This window comes from Pseudoliparis swirei, chromosome 7 (genome assembly GCF_029220125.1).
Source record: "Pseudoliparis swirei isolate HS2019 ecotype Mariana Trench chromosome 7, NWPU_hadal_v1, whole genome shotgun sequence".
NCBI lineage: Eukaryota > Metazoa > Chordata > Actinopteri > Perciformes > Liparidae > Pseudoliparis > Pseudoliparis swirei.
This window is the reverse complement of record NC_079394.1, coordinates 14,058,780-14,076,643: the sequence shown is the minus strand read 5'-3', so window position 1 is coordinate 14,076,643 and position 17,864 is coordinate 14,058,780. Positions and strand designations below refer to the sequence as shown.

At 42.4% G+C, this 17,864-nt stretch overlaps 3 protein-coding genes across 8 annotated transcripts; all 3 read right to left on the bottom strand.

Annotated features, from left to right (window-relative positions):
• Positions 1–165: 165 nt before the first annotated feature.
• zgc:101664 (uncharacterized protein LOC450064 homolog) lies at positions 166–1,231 on the bottom strand. The gene is made up of 2 exons (XM_056417913.1): positions 737–1,231; positions 166–369 (listed from the first exon to the last, which is right to left on the bottom strand). Exons 1-2 carry the CDS (start codon positions 1,229–1,231, stop codon positions 166–168), a joined length of 699 nt encoding a protein of 232 aa, XP_056273888.1.
• Positions 1,140–11,517, bottom strand: LOC130196398 (serine/threonine-protein phosphatase 2A catalytic subunit beta isoform). 4 transcript variants are annotated; one of them, XR_008832241.1, is made up of 10 exons: positions 11,187–11,517; positions 8,416–8,454; positions 7,691–7,861; positions 7,273–7,446; positions 7,095–7,184; positions 6,739–6,900; positions 6,548–6,666; positions 5,680–6,010; positions 5,383–5,489; positions 3,212–3,572 (listed from the first exon to the last, which is right to left on the bottom strand). XR_008832241.1 is itself a non-coding variant. In XM_056418492.1 (8 exons), exons 1-8 carry the CDS (start codon positions 11,286–11,288, stop codon positions 1,232–1,234), a joined length of 924 nt encoding a protein of 307 aa, XP_056274467.1. In that variant the 5' UTR covers positions 11,289–11,517; the 3' UTR covers positions 1,140–1,231. The 4 variants fall into 4 exon arrangements, 2 of the variants coding, with proteins under 2 accessions (XP_056274467.1, XP_056274466.1); XR_008832240.1 differs by lacking the exon at positions 5,383–5,489; XM_056418492.1 differs by lacking the exons at positions 3,212–3,572; positions 5,383–5,489; positions 5,680–6,010 and adding an exon at positions 1,140–1,298.
• Positions 11,518–16,395: 4,878 nt separating this feature from the next.
• Positions 16,396–17,604, bottom strand: sdhaf1 (succinate dehydrogenase complex assembly factor 1). 3 transcript variants are annotated; one of them, XM_056419361.1, is made up of 2 exons: positions 17,464–17,604; positions 16,396–17,076 (listed from the first exon to the last, which is right to left on the bottom strand). In XM_056419361.1, exon 2 carries the CDS (start codon positions 16,832–16,834, stop codon positions 16,568–16,570), a length of 267 nt encoding a protein of 88 aa, XP_056275336.1. In that variant the 5' UTR covers positions 16,835–17,076; positions 17,464–17,604; the 3' UTR covers positions 16,396–16,567. The 3 variants fall into 3 exon arrangements, with proteins under 3 accessions (XP_056275336.1, XP_056275337.1, XP_056275335.1); XM_056419362.1 differs by having other exon boundaries at positions 16,396–17,054; XM_056419360.1 differs by having other exon boundaries at positions 16,396–17,037.
• Between the last annotated feature and the right edge of the window lie 260 nt (positions 17,605–17,864).

The window sequence follows — 17,864 nt, the reverse complement described above, 5'->3', positions numbered from 1 at the left end:
GCAGTACTCTGCTCCATCTACTGTCGTAGTACTTCATACCACCGCGCCGTTAAACAGCGCTACTGTTCCTTTAAGACACAGTGGTGTACTGGGACCAGCATGCTACCCAGTAGCTGTGACTCACTCATATTAATGAGGACGTATATTGGATGTGTTGGTCTCCGTCTACAAGCTGAAGACGTTCCCCCGGCCGTGGACCGACAGTTCGATTCCCCCCGACAGCTGCAGCTCCTTGTTCAGGAAGCGGCCCACCTGCTCCGATCGGCCCACGTCACAGAACACCCAGACCTCAGCCCGGTCACGTCGGATGGTAGCGTTGCACGTCGGCAGGTCGGAGCTCCGGGAGCACCGGCTCAGATTACGCCACACCTGCAGGGGACGGACAGGTGAGGGGGACGGACAGATGAGGGGGAGGGGGAGGTGAGGGGGACGGACAGATGAGGGGAGGGAGGTGAGGGGACGGACAGATGAGGGGACGGACAGATGAGGGGAGGACAGGTGAGGGGACGGACAGATGAGGGGGAGGAGGTGAGGGGGACGGACAGATGAGGGGGAGGGACAGATGAGGGGGAGGGGGAGGTGAGGGGGACGGACAGGTGAGGGGGAGGGGGAGGTGAGGGGGAGGGAGACCGACTTTAACACATAAAGCATAGAATTCTATACAACCAGAGGAGTCGTCCCCTGGTGGTCAGGAGAGTGATAATAATAACAACAAAAGAGGTGTTGATCCACCGACCTGCTCGATGTCTCTGGCCCCCCCACAGTTCTGCTTCCCGATCACCCACTTGGCCCTCTGGTGCAGGTGGAGCCGGTGCACCGAGACCGCGTGCCGGAACGGTTTGGATAGCGTCTCCGCCTGCAGACCTCCTCTCTGAAAGAACACGCTCCACGAGCGCTTGAGCGGCGAGTCCGTGGCGGGGGGGACGCCATCTTTGTGTCCCGTCTCATCTTCGGGTTTCGGTGGGTTTCCAGGCGGTGGCGTGTCACGACACCTGTCGGCAGCGGGGCGAGGAACTTCTGGTTCCCGCGGCCGGTCGACGCGGGAACCGGCAGGCCAGACGATGACGGGAGCCGGTCTGGCCGGCCTGATGGGCGGGTGGCGGTCGGTGAACCACGGAGAGAAGACCGGCGGAGTCCTGCAGGGGAAAGACTCCAGGAGCTTCTCGGTCCTCTCCAACAGACCGAGTCCAGCAGCAGATCCAGGACCATAGTGCAGAACCACATCGGCCATTCAGATCAGAGGACACACTTCTTCCTTCTCACCAGCATCTTCCTCTTGGCGAGTAGCACCCTGGTTACTTTAAAAGTTACAGAACATTTAGTTGACGGTCACATACTCTACGAGAACGTGTTCATGCTTTAACGTTAAAAATACCAAAAGTAAATATTCAGAAATATTAAATGTTATACCTGTTTTCTTCAAAAAAAGTAAATAAAAGATATTATTTTCACAGTCATTCTTTGCATTAATGAAGTCTTAATATGAGCTCACAGCTTGTTAGGAAGTTAAACAGCTCATAATGGGTGATAATGATATATATATATAGAGAGAGAGCGAGAGAGAGAGAGAGAGAATCAAAGCTGAGAGAAGTCAAGAGGAATTGTTCCTCCCTTCTTCAGGTCGTGAACTGGAACACTTCAGTTAAATCAGATGAAAATACAAGTCCATAATATCAATAATATTACGATATTATTATCATATCATTAGTCATATTACTACATTAATATGTCATATATTCTCTACTGTTTTACTGATCGTCACAGTTTAATAAAAGTGAAGCAAGTTTTATAAACGCTTCCGGTCGCTGAAGCTAATGTGTTTAGCTTATTGTGCTAGCTGTCATTAGCTGAACAAAGCTAACGAGAGCTCGCTAGAGAAAATGGCGGTACAGGTGTCCAACAGGTAAGTAAGTGGACGACCTTTACTTCGACAGCACGAGACTCACACACCTTTAAACAACTTTTAACCGGCTGACTGCGGCCCGTCTGCTGCTCAAACGACTATCGAGTAGCGAAGTCCCATCAGCCACCGCGAGGCTAACTGGCTTCGCGGAAGTTCTCACGAGAGTTGAACTGAAGTAACGTCCAGACTGAGCCGTTTCCGCGCTTTAATTTATATATATATCCCAACTCAAAGCTGTATTAAGAGTATATTTATGATTAGTAGGATTACAAGTAAAATATTGTCCCGAAACGGAAGAATATTATTTATAATTTTTATAAAAGCCAAAATGAAAGCTCCAATACTGCCAAACTAATAACATGATTTTTTAAAATGTATTATTAATATTCTGTCTGTATATATTTCAGTTATTGTATATAAACTGTCTGCATGACGTAGACACTGATACGTGGCAGTAGTTTGTCAATAGGACATTTTTATTTCATACGTCTGTTGTCTTTATTCAAATTACAGTAATATATTGGCTAAGATGACGCCGGCTGCAGCTGCAGCTGGAGCTCAACTACTTGAAGCAAACTTTGTTTTCCCTGGTTGTTAAAATTATTCTTGCAACAGAAAAAAATAAAAAGCACATATGCCATGAAGAAGGAGAAGAAGAAGAAGAGTGTGGTGTGTGGTGATCGTCTCAACAAAAGAAAACAGAAATAAACATGTTGTAAAAGGATCAGAATATGGCACATTTGGTCCACGTTGGTAGTTTTATTATCTCGATTTCAAACATGTGATAAACAAAAACAAAAAGAAAACAGATCATAGTTGTTTCTCCCCAGAAGCACAGCGTTAAAGACAGCATATGGAAACAGGCCTAGAGGGGGCGCTCTTCTCTCTCGCCTTGTTAAAATCTTGGTTCACCAGCCAATCGTTTGTTTCTATTCTCCCCGGTACGGTAATATTATTATTAATATCTTCTTTCCATCCAAGATGAGCAGGGAGGGGGCGGAGCTTTGTGGATGATTGACAGGGGATGGCTTTGGACAGTCACAGGAAGTAGTCGGGAGTGCGTCTAGTCACGTGGGGCTCACCGCGGCGGGGGGCGGGGTCAAACTGAAGGCTGAAGGGGGGAGAAGTGTCGGGAAGAAGTGTCATTAGTGACTTTAAGACTTTTTAAGACCACGTCTAAATAAAATTTAAGACCTAACGTACGAAGGAAATATACATTAATCTAAATTAATTAATTCAAAGTAAACACACTGATGTCTGTTTAAAATTAACAGTATGGTGTAATGCAAAAGGATAACACAAATGTCATTGCTGGTGTAAATTATATTTATTAATACAACATTTTCAGAACATTTAGGTCCCATGAACAAATGTCTATAAAATCAAGTAAATATATTTTTAAAATACGTGCAACATAGTTCCTTTTGAACAAAAAAATCTATAAAATAACATAAATAACATTTCCAGCTGCTTTTAAAATGAAAATTCATTTACATAATAGAATGTATGTGTGTGTGAGTGAGTGAGTGAGAGTTCTCATGTCTCGATGTGATGGATGTTTGTGCACAGGTTTATGTCTCCTCCTGAGCTTTTGTGAATATACTAGGAAAACAATCCTTTTCAAACTGTATGAATACAAAAACTTCCAGTTGACATTTGGTCCATTCTCCTGGAAAAAATAAAGAAAAGGCAGACATTAGCCAAACAACAGTCACCACATCCAGGCATGAAAACGGGTCAGGGGTGAAAAAGGTGAGAAGGATAGGCGCGCGGGGGGGGGGGGGGGGGGTGCTGGTGACTTCCACGAACATCGATGTTGGACGTTGTATGATAATCTATAGTTCCTCCATTCTGACACCAAGTCAGTGGGCCCTATAATAATAGTAATATTGTATATAATATAGTCATTCATGAGCCAACTTCCTTTTTTTGTTGGCGTGAACAAGTCTTCAAGTCTTGTGCTCTGCTGAGCCTCGAGTCTGTTCCTTGAGTCTGTTCTGCCTCTACCTGGTTGTCACGATCTTCTAATCCAGGGGTGTCAAACTCATTTTCACCGAGGGCCACATCCGCCTCATGGCTGCCCTCAAAGGGCCGGTTGTCACTAACACGGTATAATTCTAACTACTCCAGAACATATTGTTAAATAACTGTCTTTGCATTTGTTTGTTTATTTAGGTGTACGTATATAAATGTATAACTATATATGCAAATGTATTTAATATTATACAATACATCTATTTTATTTAATTATATTTATTTTAACCCACATTACTTTATCAAAGATCAAACAAACATTATTACATTAACTTTGTTAAAAGCTTTTTCACAGTTGAGACAGGTGGTTCTCCACTGGTCTGGGTAGTGGTTCTCCACTGGTCTGGGCAGTGGTTCTCCACTGGTCTGGGCAGTAGTTCTCCACTGGTTTGGGCAGTGGTTCTCCACTGGTCTGGCTTTGGGACGCACTATCACCCCTGAATGACAAGCTGAGACCTAAATCGAGGGATATTTTTAACTTCTCAAATGTATTTAATGAAAAGATGTTGCAGTTTGAACCTGAGTGTTCAGAATATCACAGTATGCACAACACAACTATTTATTTATATTCCCTTTTACAGTCAATTATGAACCAACAAGTGAATCTTAAGGACACAAGAATGCCGTCACGGGCCACATTTGGCCCGCGGGCCATGAGTTTGACACGTATGTTCTAATCTATGCCATACCTGCCATAAATATCATGATACTGATACAATAAAACAGTACCATAAATACGATCCTGGTATATTTATCTATAATAGTAATAAATAAAATATCTGTATGGTTCACTTTTTACCAACTTTTTCAACACTTAACAAATGGCAGTAATATTAGTATTAGCCTACAAGATATTAATGAAACTACATGGAGCCATCATAGCATTGATTATCACTATGAGACTGTTAGTCTGTATCTGACCTGATGATACAGAGTTCATCAGGATGAGCAGCTGGAGAGTTACAGAAACAGAACTTTACAGACTGAACTTAAACATTTCACTTCTGGCATCTTTTTTAATTTTTAAAGCCGAAAATTCCGCCACTTAACGGCACTCACTGCGTAGTGTGCGCAGACAGCTCGACACGGAGCAGCGCGTGCGCTCTGATCGCTCTTTTAATGAAGTATCGATACTAAAAATATGCTAAAGCACATCGCTCTTAACGTACGGGTACTTTGTTAGGATCGCTTCACCGTGCAGCGTGACAGCAGCAGATAGCGGGCTAACATTCAAGCTAACCTAAACCACCAAACGCTGAAGACATCTGAACGCTGATTGGCCGAGACGCGACACGTGCCCATCAAAGATGTTCTATTGCGAAAAGCACCACTCCACATTTTCTCCGTGTCCCACTCCAATCTCATAAACGCCGGCCGGCCAATTGACCCCCCCCCCCTACCCCAAAACAAAAACTCTTCGGATCTACACGATTCACGCCAGTCACCTATTTTGGTTTCAAAACGGCGAATTTCGCCGAAAGGTGAGGGATTCTCATGCCTGACATCTCTTCATGACACCACCACTTCAGCCATCCCTTGAGCCTAGTGAACACTATGTAGACATATTGACAGGTAAACACCACTCTACTACCATTCTAAAACTATTTTTAATTGGTCTAATTAATGTGTAGTGCGCCTATCCATAGCTGTTATTAACTTGACACATGAGTAAAGCTTAACTATATGAAACACATACTCATATACATGAGGATAGTTAATACATATATTTATGTTAGACTTACTTTGAGGTGCTGAAGTAGGTCCTGGTGACATGGCCCATGAGCTCTATAGGATCCTGACTGGACCTGGTCATTTCACCAATAGCGCACATGAAGTCCAGCTGTCTGCTCGCGGTGGTCTGGTCCAGAGTCTCGTGGAACAGAATGAAGAACGCGCCGCCCTGTTGGTCTTCGGTGATGAGCTCTTTGTTACACGGCGCTGGATTTCCTCCGGTGACCTCCAGCGTTGTAGCGTTGACGTCGTTGCTGGCGGCGGAGCAGCAGCTAGCCCCGCGGGCTGCTGGCGGCCTCCGCTAGTCTCTGTGCTTCTTGCTCTGCTCGTGAGATTCCACCGCTGGAAAGTCTCGCGACACATAACGCAGCTTCAGAAGCATTTCACCGACCGTGACCAGAAACACTCGTTCTTTTCAAGCCGTTGTTGAACTTGCATCCCCCATGTTTTCTAAACTAGCCGATGCTTCACGTTGTAGGGGATTGATGGGACAGAATACGCGGGGCCCCTTTAAGAGGAGGGGCGTGGCCCCGGTGACACCAGAGACACCGCAGAGCAACCGGAGCAAAATACGGACCTGGCGGAACAGATTGCCTCATATTCGTAATGACATGACACCCAAAAAATGTAAGACCAATCCAATCTGAATTTAAGACAATTTAAGACTTTTTAAGGCCTTATTTTTAGGAAAAGCAATTTAAGACTTTTTAAGACTTTTTAATGCCCCGCGGACACCCTGAACTCAACCTATGACGTGTTTTAATGTGTAGCGTGAATAACATTTGAATATTAAAAGCCGCTCTTTTCAACCGGATCTACCGCTTCCTGTTTCTACCTTTCACAATAAAAGCCTCACACATTACTGCATGTTGTACTTACAAAGAGTATTTCAGAGTGTCATCCAGTTCCATGATGGCCGCCTGGTTTCCACAGCGGTAGCAGTAGTTCGGAGCACTGAAGATGGTCACTACGTTCTTATCGTGGCCCCAGTTGTAGCCCTGGATGTACAAGTACACGTTAGCAGGACAAGTACACCACAAGTTGTGTGTGTGTGTGTGTGTGTGTCTCACCTCCATGACCAGCTGATGGGCGCGGGACACCAGAGTGAGGCCGTTGGCGTGGTTGAAGGTTTCAGAGATGTCTTGTCCAAAGGTGTAGCCGGCACCCCGGGGAGAGATGCCCCACCCACCACGGTCATCGGGGTCGGACCACAGCAGGTCACACATGGGACCCTAACAGACACAGGATCAGTGTTAGCGCTTACCCATAATCCATCAGGATCCTCAACTTCTGTGTGTGTGTGCATACGTGTGTCTGTCTGTGTTTATATGCGTGTGTCTCTGTGTGTGTGTTTCTGTGCGAGTTTGTCTCTGTGGGTGTGTCTGTGTGTGTGTATGTGTGTCTGTGTGTGTCTGTGTGTGTGTACCTCATGTGGAACCTCCTGCAGACGGTCCAGAGCTCGTATATGGTCCAGAGTGTCGATGGAGGGAGACAAACCTCCATGGAGACAGAAGATCTGGAACAATAAACAAAGACGTCATCATGACCAACAGGAAGTCAGAGCACAACAAACAACATCATCAACAACGCCTTGTTGTGGTCACCTGTCCATCCACCAGCGCGGTGAGGGGCAGGTAGTCGAACAGGTCAGTGAAGTACTTCCACACGTTGGCGTTGCCGTACTTCCTCAGGCACTCGTCGTAGAAGCCGTAGACCTGCGTGATCTGCCGCGACTCGTGGTTCCCTCGCAGGATAGTGACTCGCTCCTGGAAACGGACCTGAGCAACAACAACACAGTCGTTAAGAGTCAACATTCAGTGTTTCACCCCCCGCCCCAGACACACAGTGTCTATCCCCCTGCCCCACACAGTGTATCACTTGCCCCCCCCCCCAGTGTCTCACTCCTCCGCAACCCCACCGTCTAGCTCACCCTCTTCCCACCAGTGTCTCACCCCTCCTTTCTCCAAACAGTGTCTCTCAACCCCCCACCCACACACACACACACACAGTGCCCCCTCACACCTTTAGCGTGACGAGCAGCGAGACCGTCTCCACGGAGTAGTAGCCTCGGTCCACGTAGTCGCCCATGAACAGGTAGTTGGTGTCGGGCGACTTCCCCCCGATCTTGAATAGCTCCATGAGGTCGTGGAACTGACCGTGGACGTCGCCGCACACCGTTACCGGGCATCGCACCTGAGGCGCAGGGAGAGACGTCAGCCTACAGAGCACTCCAGCAGGGAGGCCAAATATCAGGTAAAATTATTTCAGATTCAAGTCCCTGAACACAACACGGTACACTGAATATAAAAACACTTTCACAAAAGGATTTTTTATTTACTCGCCGGAGACGAAGAACTTTGAACACGACCGATGGGTGTTGTGGATAAACAGGAAGTGGAGCGACACAATAAAACCACCAGATGGAAGTTCATATAGTTGTTTACAGTGAAAACAAACCATGATGCTCCACAGTAAACACTAAACACTTCGGCTTGTCTTCTCAGTCCACAGATTAAAGAATATTAGTATGTAAACATTAGCTAAACATCTAATCATCATCAGTGTTAAAGAAGTTATCAATGAGCTCAGAGCTTCAGGAAGTTAAACACAATAATTAACCTCTAATAAATATTTTATATTCATGTGGAATCATCTGTATTTAATATAGTTCATAAACAACACTACATTTTACTACATTACACCTGAATGCAACCAGGAAGTGTCTGGTGCATTGTGGGAAACCTCACCTCCTGGACGTTGGACTCCTTAGTCAGGAGCTCCTTGGCCTGAAGGGACACAAACAGGAAGTTGGGTTAGAAAACTACCCAGACAGACAGACATTATAATTATTATGTTATTATTATGTTTAGACATTCAATATATTATTATTATATTTCGGCATTCATTATAATATTATGTTTTGGCATTCATTATATTATTATTATGTTAAGACATTTATTATTATTATGTTTAGACATTCATCATATAATTTTTATTTTTAGACATTCATTATATTATTTATTATGTTTAAGCATTAATTATATTATTATTATGTCTAAGCATTCATTATATTATTATTATGTTTAGACATTCATTATATTATTTATTATGTTTAAGCATTCATTATATTATTATTATGTCTAAGCACTCATTATGTTATTATTATGTTTAGACATTCATTATATTATAACAATGTTTTAGACATTCATTATATAATAATGTTTAAGCATTCATAATATTATTATTATTGTTTAAGCATTCATTATATTGTTTTTCTAGACATGAACTCTTAGCATTACTATTTTGTATTCCTTTCGTGCTTATTAACAGTTTCACCTCTTCACTGAACTAAAGAAGTGTTTACTTCATTAAACTCAACAACCACAACGTGCCCGCGGGGTTTCCGCCATTGTTCCGCGGGCGTGAGGACATTATTCCCCGGGTCTGAGGACATGCAACCGGTCGACGAGTGACGCGAGAGGCTCGTCCGGTTTATGTAATGAAACGGATGATCAATAAAGACAGGGCGCGGTGCTAATCACAACTGATACTTATTAATAGCCATCATCTAATATACATTACACACTCCTTTATATATACATATGAATATATATTAGTCGAGTATTGATGTGTGTTGTGTAGGGATGGGCATCGAGAACCGGTTCTGTTTTAGAACCGGTTCCCAGTGAACCGATTGTTTGGGATCGTTAGCCAAATTCTTTAACGGTTCTGCTAACGGTCCTCTGTGGCGTTGCGCATGCGCAAACTTTTTTAGTTTCTTCAGACTGCAGCAAACATGGCAACGAGGCAGAAGCGCTCTAAAGTTTGGCTCTATTTCACACGACAAAATGACAACTACGCCACTTGTAACGTGTGTCAAAAATCTATTTCGTCGAAGGGAGGAAATACAACTAATATGAAGAAGCATTTGAACACAGCGTGGAATTAAATGACAGGAATGTCATGTGTTCGATGCAGCAGCTCAGCTAACGTCGGCGCTTCATCTCTTTCTGTCCAAGGTAAACTCCTCCAAAGTGATCACAACCACTCACTGTGTGAAGCCATTTGCCTTTATTGTGTGGAGTCGATCAAGTTATCTTCTGTCCCTTCGTTTGAAGCACACATTTGAGCTCCGGCATTGGTCCCATTATTGATCACTTCACATTTGGATTGAAAGTCCAGTTTTGAGAAATGTTTGATCGTAACGGTATTAATTATTGGAGGGCGTGTGTTATCAGCAAACGTTCGCGTTATCGTGTTAACCCATTATTAAACTGAGCATATCGATTTTTAATCCATTATTAAACTTAGCATATAGCTACGCTAGCTTAGCTACAGAATCTTCCATTGTCACCCTACATTGAGGCAGAGGTCGTGTTTGCCTCCCCTCTTAATGTGGCTTTATGTCAGCTCAGCAAATTCAGCGATTTTGTTAGTGCCATTTGTTTCATTGTGTAAACCAGCTTTCACTATATAAATAATCTCCATTGCCATCCAATTTAGCTGATGAGGTTCAGTCAGACGGGTTCAGAGGCTGGTCGTCTGGGTCTCAGGCTACAGCACGTCTTGTACACCTCCTCATATCTTTGTGTTCAGGCATCCTCCACCCCACCTGAGAGAGTGTTCTCCACGGCTGGAGACACAATAAGTCCTGAGAGATCGCGTATCCTCCCGGAGAAAGCAGACATGCTTATTTTTCTGCACAAGAATTGTTGATGATCCATACAATTGATGGTGCACACTTGGTATTTGCCACTGCTAGTTTCATTTTTGGCAGCTCAGTTCATATACCCTTTAAAAAAAAGGAAGGAGCACTGTAATTTCTAGGAACATGTTTAAATTAAACAGAATACATTTTATTTAAGTTATGTAAGTTTTATTTTAAGTTCAAGAGTAATATCGTATAAATGTTTTTGCTTATTTAAAAAAAAGTAAATGTGTACATACTGTGTGTGTGCAGCATTATATAAAAGAAAATTAATGTGAATAAACCCGTTTGTGCTCTTTTTTTCACCCCTTGCCCAAAAGAATCGATAAGAGAATCGATAAGGAATCGAATCGATAAGCAGGAATCGATAAGGTATCGGAATCGTTAAAATCTTATCAATTCTCATCCCTAGTGTTGTGGGCAGCCATGTTAATAAACCGGTGGTAGAATAGGCGCCGTCTATTTGTTGGCAATGATGGAACAATATGTTAATTATCGGGCCTGTGTGTACTTGAGACGACGGTTGGCGACTAACAGTCACATATCGGTGCGTATTTAATGAAATAAATCTGCACAACTATCTCAAAAACACAAAGAAAGTCAGACGATCATCTTAAAACGACTCGGGGGGGGGGGGGTTGAAACGGGGGCTAAAGAATAGCCGCCTCGCAGAGTCGTTCGCTCCAGAAATTAGCCGCAGCCGCATTTTTAGCCTAGGCCGACGGAGCCTGCGATGGAACCCGCAGGGGGGGAGCGCTCTGATAAACGGATCCGATCGGGGGGTTACTGACAGACGGGGTCGGCGCTCACCTTCTCGCAGAGGGTCCGGACCTGGTTTTCCGAGAGCTGCTTGCACTCGTTGAGCTGTTCGATCCACTGGTCCAACTCTTTAGTGAAGGATTTGTCCTCCATGACGGCGGCGGCCTGTTCTCGGAACGAGCTGCCTTCTTTTAGCTCCGTTTGTGTTGGTCTGGTCCCCGCCAAAAGTATCAACGATAAGCCCTCTGAAAATAAATCAACGAGCCGCTTAGTCAACTTCTATCATGATGAAGTGCCGACATCGAGTCGCCAACGGCGAACCCAGAGTATCTCTTTCCGGGGAGAGTCGGAGGGTCGACGGACCGGAGCTGAGAGAGGCGGCGGCGTCGCAGCGACTAGCCGATTTGCTAAAAGAGCTAGCTACAATAACATCCGGGCATTTTCAGCAGCGCGCATAGAGTGCGCAGCAGCGACTGCGCGTGGACAACCAGGGTACTGCAGAGAAAATAGTCGGCGTTTCTCAATTCAAAGTACACTGAGTACAGACTTGTGTTCTTTTGGAGTCTGGACTTGGGAGTCTGGTCTTGGGAGTCCAGACTCCGGAGGACGGGAGGACGGGACGACGGGAGGACGGTCTTTCTGCGATTGGAACAGCCGCTTACTTGATGACGTCACCACATCAGCTGTTCTTGCTCCTGAGTTTACTCCAATTATTCACTGTAAATTATTTTTTACAGTTAAACAAAATATGACAACCCTGCTTTTTTCATTATTCTTTAAATATAATTATTTTATTTTGAATTATGTATATGGAAATATATATATATGTGTGTGTGTATATATATATATCTATTTATATACACACAATTAAAAATAAAATAATCATACAAATATAATTGTATTAATAGTGTACGAAATAAAAACATTTATATATATTGTTTATAAATATTTAGATAATATATAAATATGTATATATAGTAAATATGTTATATACATACATATATATTTATATATATATATATATATATATATATATATATATATATATATATATATATTTGTATGCTGACAGCTGGAATCGGCTCCAGAGCCCCCGCGACCCTAATGAGGATGAAGCGGTATTGATAATGGATGGATGGATATTTGTATGTATATATAGTTATATTACACATGTAATTGCAAACAATTCGGTCAAAAGTAAAAATACACCATGAGTTCAACATTAAAATGTAATTAAAATATTAAGTTATGAATCTTAACCCTCAGTCAAACTGATGTAACGTTATCTGTGAATAAATAATAAACTCTTTGTGCTCGTTAGATCCTCCAAACCGAATTATATCTCATGTTTAACCGCTACGGAGACATCAGAGCCAGCGGAGCATTTAAAAAAGTCCTGCCGAGATCAGGCTGCTTTCGTCGGCCACACAGCGCGCTGACCGCGCGGCGCTGCGGAGCTCAGTGAGCGAGCAGCACCTCAAATCTACGGCGCAGATCTTTATTAGGCTGAATCATAACAAACCTCCACAGATTTGATTTTTAAACTACTAACGTATCGCCTGAAAACATCGTAAAATTACATTCCGTGACTCAACAACAGTAGTATTTATAAAAAGTAATCTGTCAGTTGTTTATTTTCTTCTCCGCTATTGTTTCAGGTTGCTGATGAAATGCATTCTGGGATATCGGCTGGCCAAAGTACGCACAAGTCTCCTCTGATGCATCCTCCGGAAAGTGGGAGGATCAAGTCACATCCGGGTGTTTTGACCGTGCTTTGCGAGAAGCGGACTTTGAATTGGAACATGTACCCGAGCTGAGACTGATGACATTTCACGAGTCCACGAGAACACAAGTACAGAGAAGTCTGCACAAGTACGCATATTGAGAAACGCCGAGTATGTCATTTAGCAGACGCTTTTATTCAAAGCGACTTACAATAAGTGCATTCAACCTAGAGTACAAACTAAGAACAACAATAATACAGAATGTAACATTTCCTCAACATAGTCGAACTACAAAAGTACCATAATAAGAGACATTTAAGTGCCACTTAAATTACTTATATTACATTATACAATTGTGAACACGCAACACTGCCAAATACAAGTCTGTAAAATATTGTTTTCATTCCTGCCCACTGAAATAAGACTTATGGATATATATATATATATATATATATATATATATATTATATTATATATTGTATATAATAAATATACAAATCAACTATACCACTGTTGTTTGTTTGTATGTTTGGTTACATTTTTGCACTATTGTTTTGTTAGTTCATATTATATAATTGTTTTCTTATATTGTAAAATTGTTGCAGGCTGTTTTTTTTAACACTGAGGATAACTCCAGGGATTAATAGATGGATGATAGAATAGAATATCCCTATCCATCACAGAGGACCAAGCACCAGACATAGGGCACAGAGCCCTGGTCCAGCCCTAGAGATGCTGCTATAGGCTTATAGGCTGCCGGGAGACGTTTTAGGATGCACTGATCACCTCTTTCCTCTTCTCTCTCTACTTATGGATGAATTTTCATCTCTCCTTCACACATTAACTCTGCTTCCTCCCGGGAGTCTTTGTGACTTCACGTCTCATAGTGTCCATTGGACCTGGCTGCGTCTGGAGCTGGTCCTGGGTCCTTGCCCCTGCTTCCTGCATCCAGCCTCTGGCCTATACCTGGTCTCCTTCCCAATGGCCCTAATTAATTAATAAGGCTAATTATTCATAATTTCTGACATATTCATTGAATATTTATGTAACTCAGTTCATCTGTTGATATGACATATGTTGTTCATCAGGTTGCATCAGGGATCCTCCTTTCTTGCTCTCCTGAAGGTTTCTTACCTTTTAACCCTGAATATTATTTTTCTATTTCTTGAGTTTTTCCTGATCTGATGTAAGGTCAAAGGTCAGGGATGTCAATGTGTACAGATTGTAAAGCCCTCTAAGTAGAGTTTGTCATTCGTGATATTGGACTACAGAAAATAAATGTAATTGAATTATTCATATCTGCCTATATATGAATTATTATTATTATTATAAAAACATCTTAGAGTCCATGAAATATGTATTTTATTGTGGAGGGGTTTATTTCAACACACAGCTTTATGACACTCAGGAACATAGAGTTTCACCTCATGACAACAAATAAAGCACTTTATACGGTTTTTGTGCAGGAACACATCAGATCTCCTCTGAGGGAAGCTGTGGATCTGAAACTACTAATATACTGCCACAGAGAAAATTAAGAGTTTTAAATCAACACGATATTTATATTCACAATAAGCCCACACGCAGTGTGAGGAACGTCACGTTGTGGAGTGATTTGTTCAGAAGATCGGTGCCGTCTCCAGAGCTTTGACCCGAGCGGCGAACACCAGAACTCTCTTCTCCACCTCGGCGCTGACGTCGGCCGGCGAGGCGCCAGGGTTCTGACGGAGGAACTCTGAGATGCTCAGGACGCACTCGCTCTGAGGAGTTAAAGAGAGCCGTCATTCATTCTGCATGCTCAACCAATCAGAGCGCTTTCTTTTTTAGTTACGACAAGGAGGTTTAACATTGCGTTGGTTATCGCACCCCCTGAGGACTAAAGTGATAGTGTTGGTTCTGGCGCCCCCTGTGGACTAAAGTGGTAGTGTTCAGACTCACCTTGTAGGCGTCCACTTTGTCCTGTCCGGTGAAGCGGTTAAGCAGCTCCCTGCCGACCTGGACGCCCGTCACCGCCGCCAAGAGCATCCGGTCCTCGTCGGTCTGAGAGGACAACCAGCGCAGCAGCGCCACCTGCAGGAGACAGGAGACGTTTGAAGAGGATCAGAGCAGGAGACCACCCGCGATTCTTCAAGTGTTAAAGCTGCATTCTCTCTACTGACCACCAAGGGGCGACACCTCTGGTTGTATAGAAGTCTATATAAATGACTACTTCACTCTTGATGTATTCCCTCAGGAAACATTGTCAACATAAGTTTATGTTTATCAACACTGTGAATAAACAATAGCTTTAAACGCAATGTGGACAACTTCTGTATCCATTCACTTTACAGGAGTGTGTTTGTGTTAAAGTGTTCGTTCTCTTGAAACAGTGACATAAATATCTCTCCTGTTAAACTGAATACAGAACGACCACGCCACCGTTTATTGAGAAATTGATATATATTACTCTTTAAATCACATCGAACTACATTTATTCATAAAAACAAATGTCTAGAACCTGAGAAATGTTCTTTTAACTGCTTTATAATTAGGAAATCATGTACTTTTTACTGCTTTATATGTATATATATGTATCTGATCATTTCCGTTACTTTACACAATAAAACAAAGTAATACATTGAATAATATTATGTTGGTGCTGAAACGTTAGCATTTGTACTGGATGAATATAAAACATAAATATTATTTCTCACCTGCTGGAATAACTGCGCGTTCGTCATCTCTGAAGCCGACATGAATAACAGACAAACGATCGATAAAAACACAAAACAGCAGAAGGTTATGGAGAAAAAAAGCCTCAGAAGTTCCTCTGGAAACGATTAAAATAAATTCAATTCGTTATTTTCACTGAAATATACAAAACAAACAACTTATTAGGTCGACTAGAAGAAGGAAAACGTCTAACTTCCTGTTTATGTTTATTCTTCTTCGTTGGTGTCAGCTTGGGATTCAGAGTCGCTGCTGCCGCCTAGCGGTCACATGTTTGTAAACAGCTAACAATTTGCTCAACAGTAAATGTATATATACATAATTACATATGTATGTATATATATATATATATACACACGTTTTAATGTTACACTTGGTTGAGGTTTATGGAGGACTAAATATGACTAAAGAAATAGTGATAAATGACAAATACTTGTGCAGATTGATTTGAAAATAAATTAATATAATTTAATGAAAACATAATAAATAAATAGAATTTAAATAAATACAATTCATCTGTACTTATTTATGTATTCATTAATTTTTGTATTAAGTCCTTCCCTCATTCTTTTCCGGTTTGTATTTTCCTTATCCATTCATTTGTCCCTTTATATATTTCAGTATTTCTTCACACATGATCATTTAACTCATATAAGATAAACATATTTAATGAACTCATGTTTTAATTTTCAAATCATTCAAGTTGTTTTATAAATGCAGTAAAAACTACAATAGCGATGTAGTGAAGTACAAACCTGAATAACTTCAGTGAAGTAAAACCGGAAATAGTATTAAAGCATAAAAATATATGTACCTTGAAATATGCGTTGTATTTATTATGTTTATTCAAGTTCATGAGTCCAAACAAGAAGAGAATATTTTCACTTCATATTTAAACAATCAAAATATATCACTTAATTAAATCACATCACGTGAGTGTTCTTTTCTGCACAGGACCCTGAATGCAGCATTCCAACATGAAGGTCTGCTCTAGAGGGGTCAGTCAGGGTCCCGTGACCCGGCCCGGGGGTCGGGCCTGGAGAAGGAGCCCAGTTGCTTGGTGTTGTTGTCCCTCAGCTGCTCCAGCTGCCGCTGCCCGCGGCGCAGCAGATACTCCACGTGCATAAAGTCCGTCTTCTTGATGCCGGCGTTCTCTCGGAACTCGTCGCGGATCCGCGGCACGAAGCCCGGCTTGTCCCGCCCGGCCCGCAGGAAGTGCCGGTACAGGTTCAGGATCTGCTTCTGCAGCTTGCTGTGCCGCGCCATCGGACGGACCAGGACCAGGACCAGAACCAGGGCCTCCGGTACCTGAACGTCTACAGTTGCAGGCCGTCTGGCGTCCACCGCTGTGATCCGACTCTGGCTGTATGGACCATGAACGCACCACGGCGCTCTCCTGAGGTTAGGGGTGGACGGGAAGCTCTGATTGGCTGAGAGGTTGTCTGAGGTCTTCAGGCGTTGAACAGATTCTAAGTGGATGAACCAGCTGTTACCAATCAATCAATCATCTGAACATGGTAGTTGTGGGACAAAAATACAGATGGAATGTCAGTGTGTGTACTAGTACGATGGTAGTCATAGTACTAGTGGAAGAATATCAGTGTGTGTACTAGTATGACATTAGTAGTAGTAGGCTACTAGTAGAAGAATATCAGTGTGTGTACTAGTATGACATGAGTAGTCGAGGCAGTCGTAGTAGAAGTAGATATGGTGGTAGTTGTGAGACAAAAATATAGTTGGAATGTCAGTGTGTACTAGTACGACAGTAGTAGTATTAACAGTATACAGTAGTAATATACACTAGTATATGCAGTAGTAGTATACGCTAGTAGGCCTATATGCAGTAAATACACAAACTGTTTAAACTGGATGATAAACCAGTTAGCTGCACTGACCTGCTTCAAACTGGGATTAAATACGTGATTCATCCGGTAACCGGTTAAACAGGTTTCTGTTAAATTACAGGTTAGTTAGTGAAGCCTCATCCTGAAAGTGTTATCTGACCTCACGAAGCGTTACGACACCACGGCGAGGATAACACTACGGCTTCCGGTGTCTTTCACCGGAAGTCGTAGTGTTTTGTCGTAATTATGTAGGAACACAGAATATACGCTTTTTGAAATGTATTTTATTTTTTTATTAGTTAGAAAAAAATACTTACACAAACAAACTCTGGTGGGTATATCTATTTCACATTCCTGACATAATAATATGTACATTATAATTTATAATAAATACAACAAAAATATATACAAAAATATACAAATCGTAAACATTCCTTTTTTTATCAGCTGAT

Excerpts from the sequence above, each read along its gene's own strand:
- sdhaf1 (XM_056419361.1), bottom strand. The coding sequence starts at position 16,834 with ATGGCGCGGCACAGCAAGCTGCAGAAGCAGATCCTGAACCTGTACCGG.
- zgc:101664 (XM_056417913.1), bottom strand. The coding sequence starts at position 1,231 with ATGGCCGATGTGGTTCTGCACTATGGTCCTGGATCTGCTGCTGGACTC. Across the intron at positions 370-736 it reads GGGCCAGAGACATCGAGCAG|GTGTGGCGTAATCTGAGCCG; the intron begins GTCGGTGGATCA and ends CGTCCCCTGCAG.
- LOC130196398 (XM_056418491.1), bottom strand. The coding sequence starts at position 11,288 with ATGGAGGACAAATCCTTCACTAAAGAGTTGGACCAGTGGATCGAACAG. Across the intron at positions 7,862-8,415 it reads AGGAGTCCAACGTCCAGGAG|GTGCGATGCCCGGTAACGGT; the intron begins GTGAGGTTTCCC and ends CCTGCGCCTCAG. Across the intron at positions 7,447-7,690 it reads CGCTGCTCGTCACGCTAAAG|GTCCGTTTCCAGGAGCGAGT; the intron begins GTGTGAGGGGGC and ends GTTGTTGCTCAG.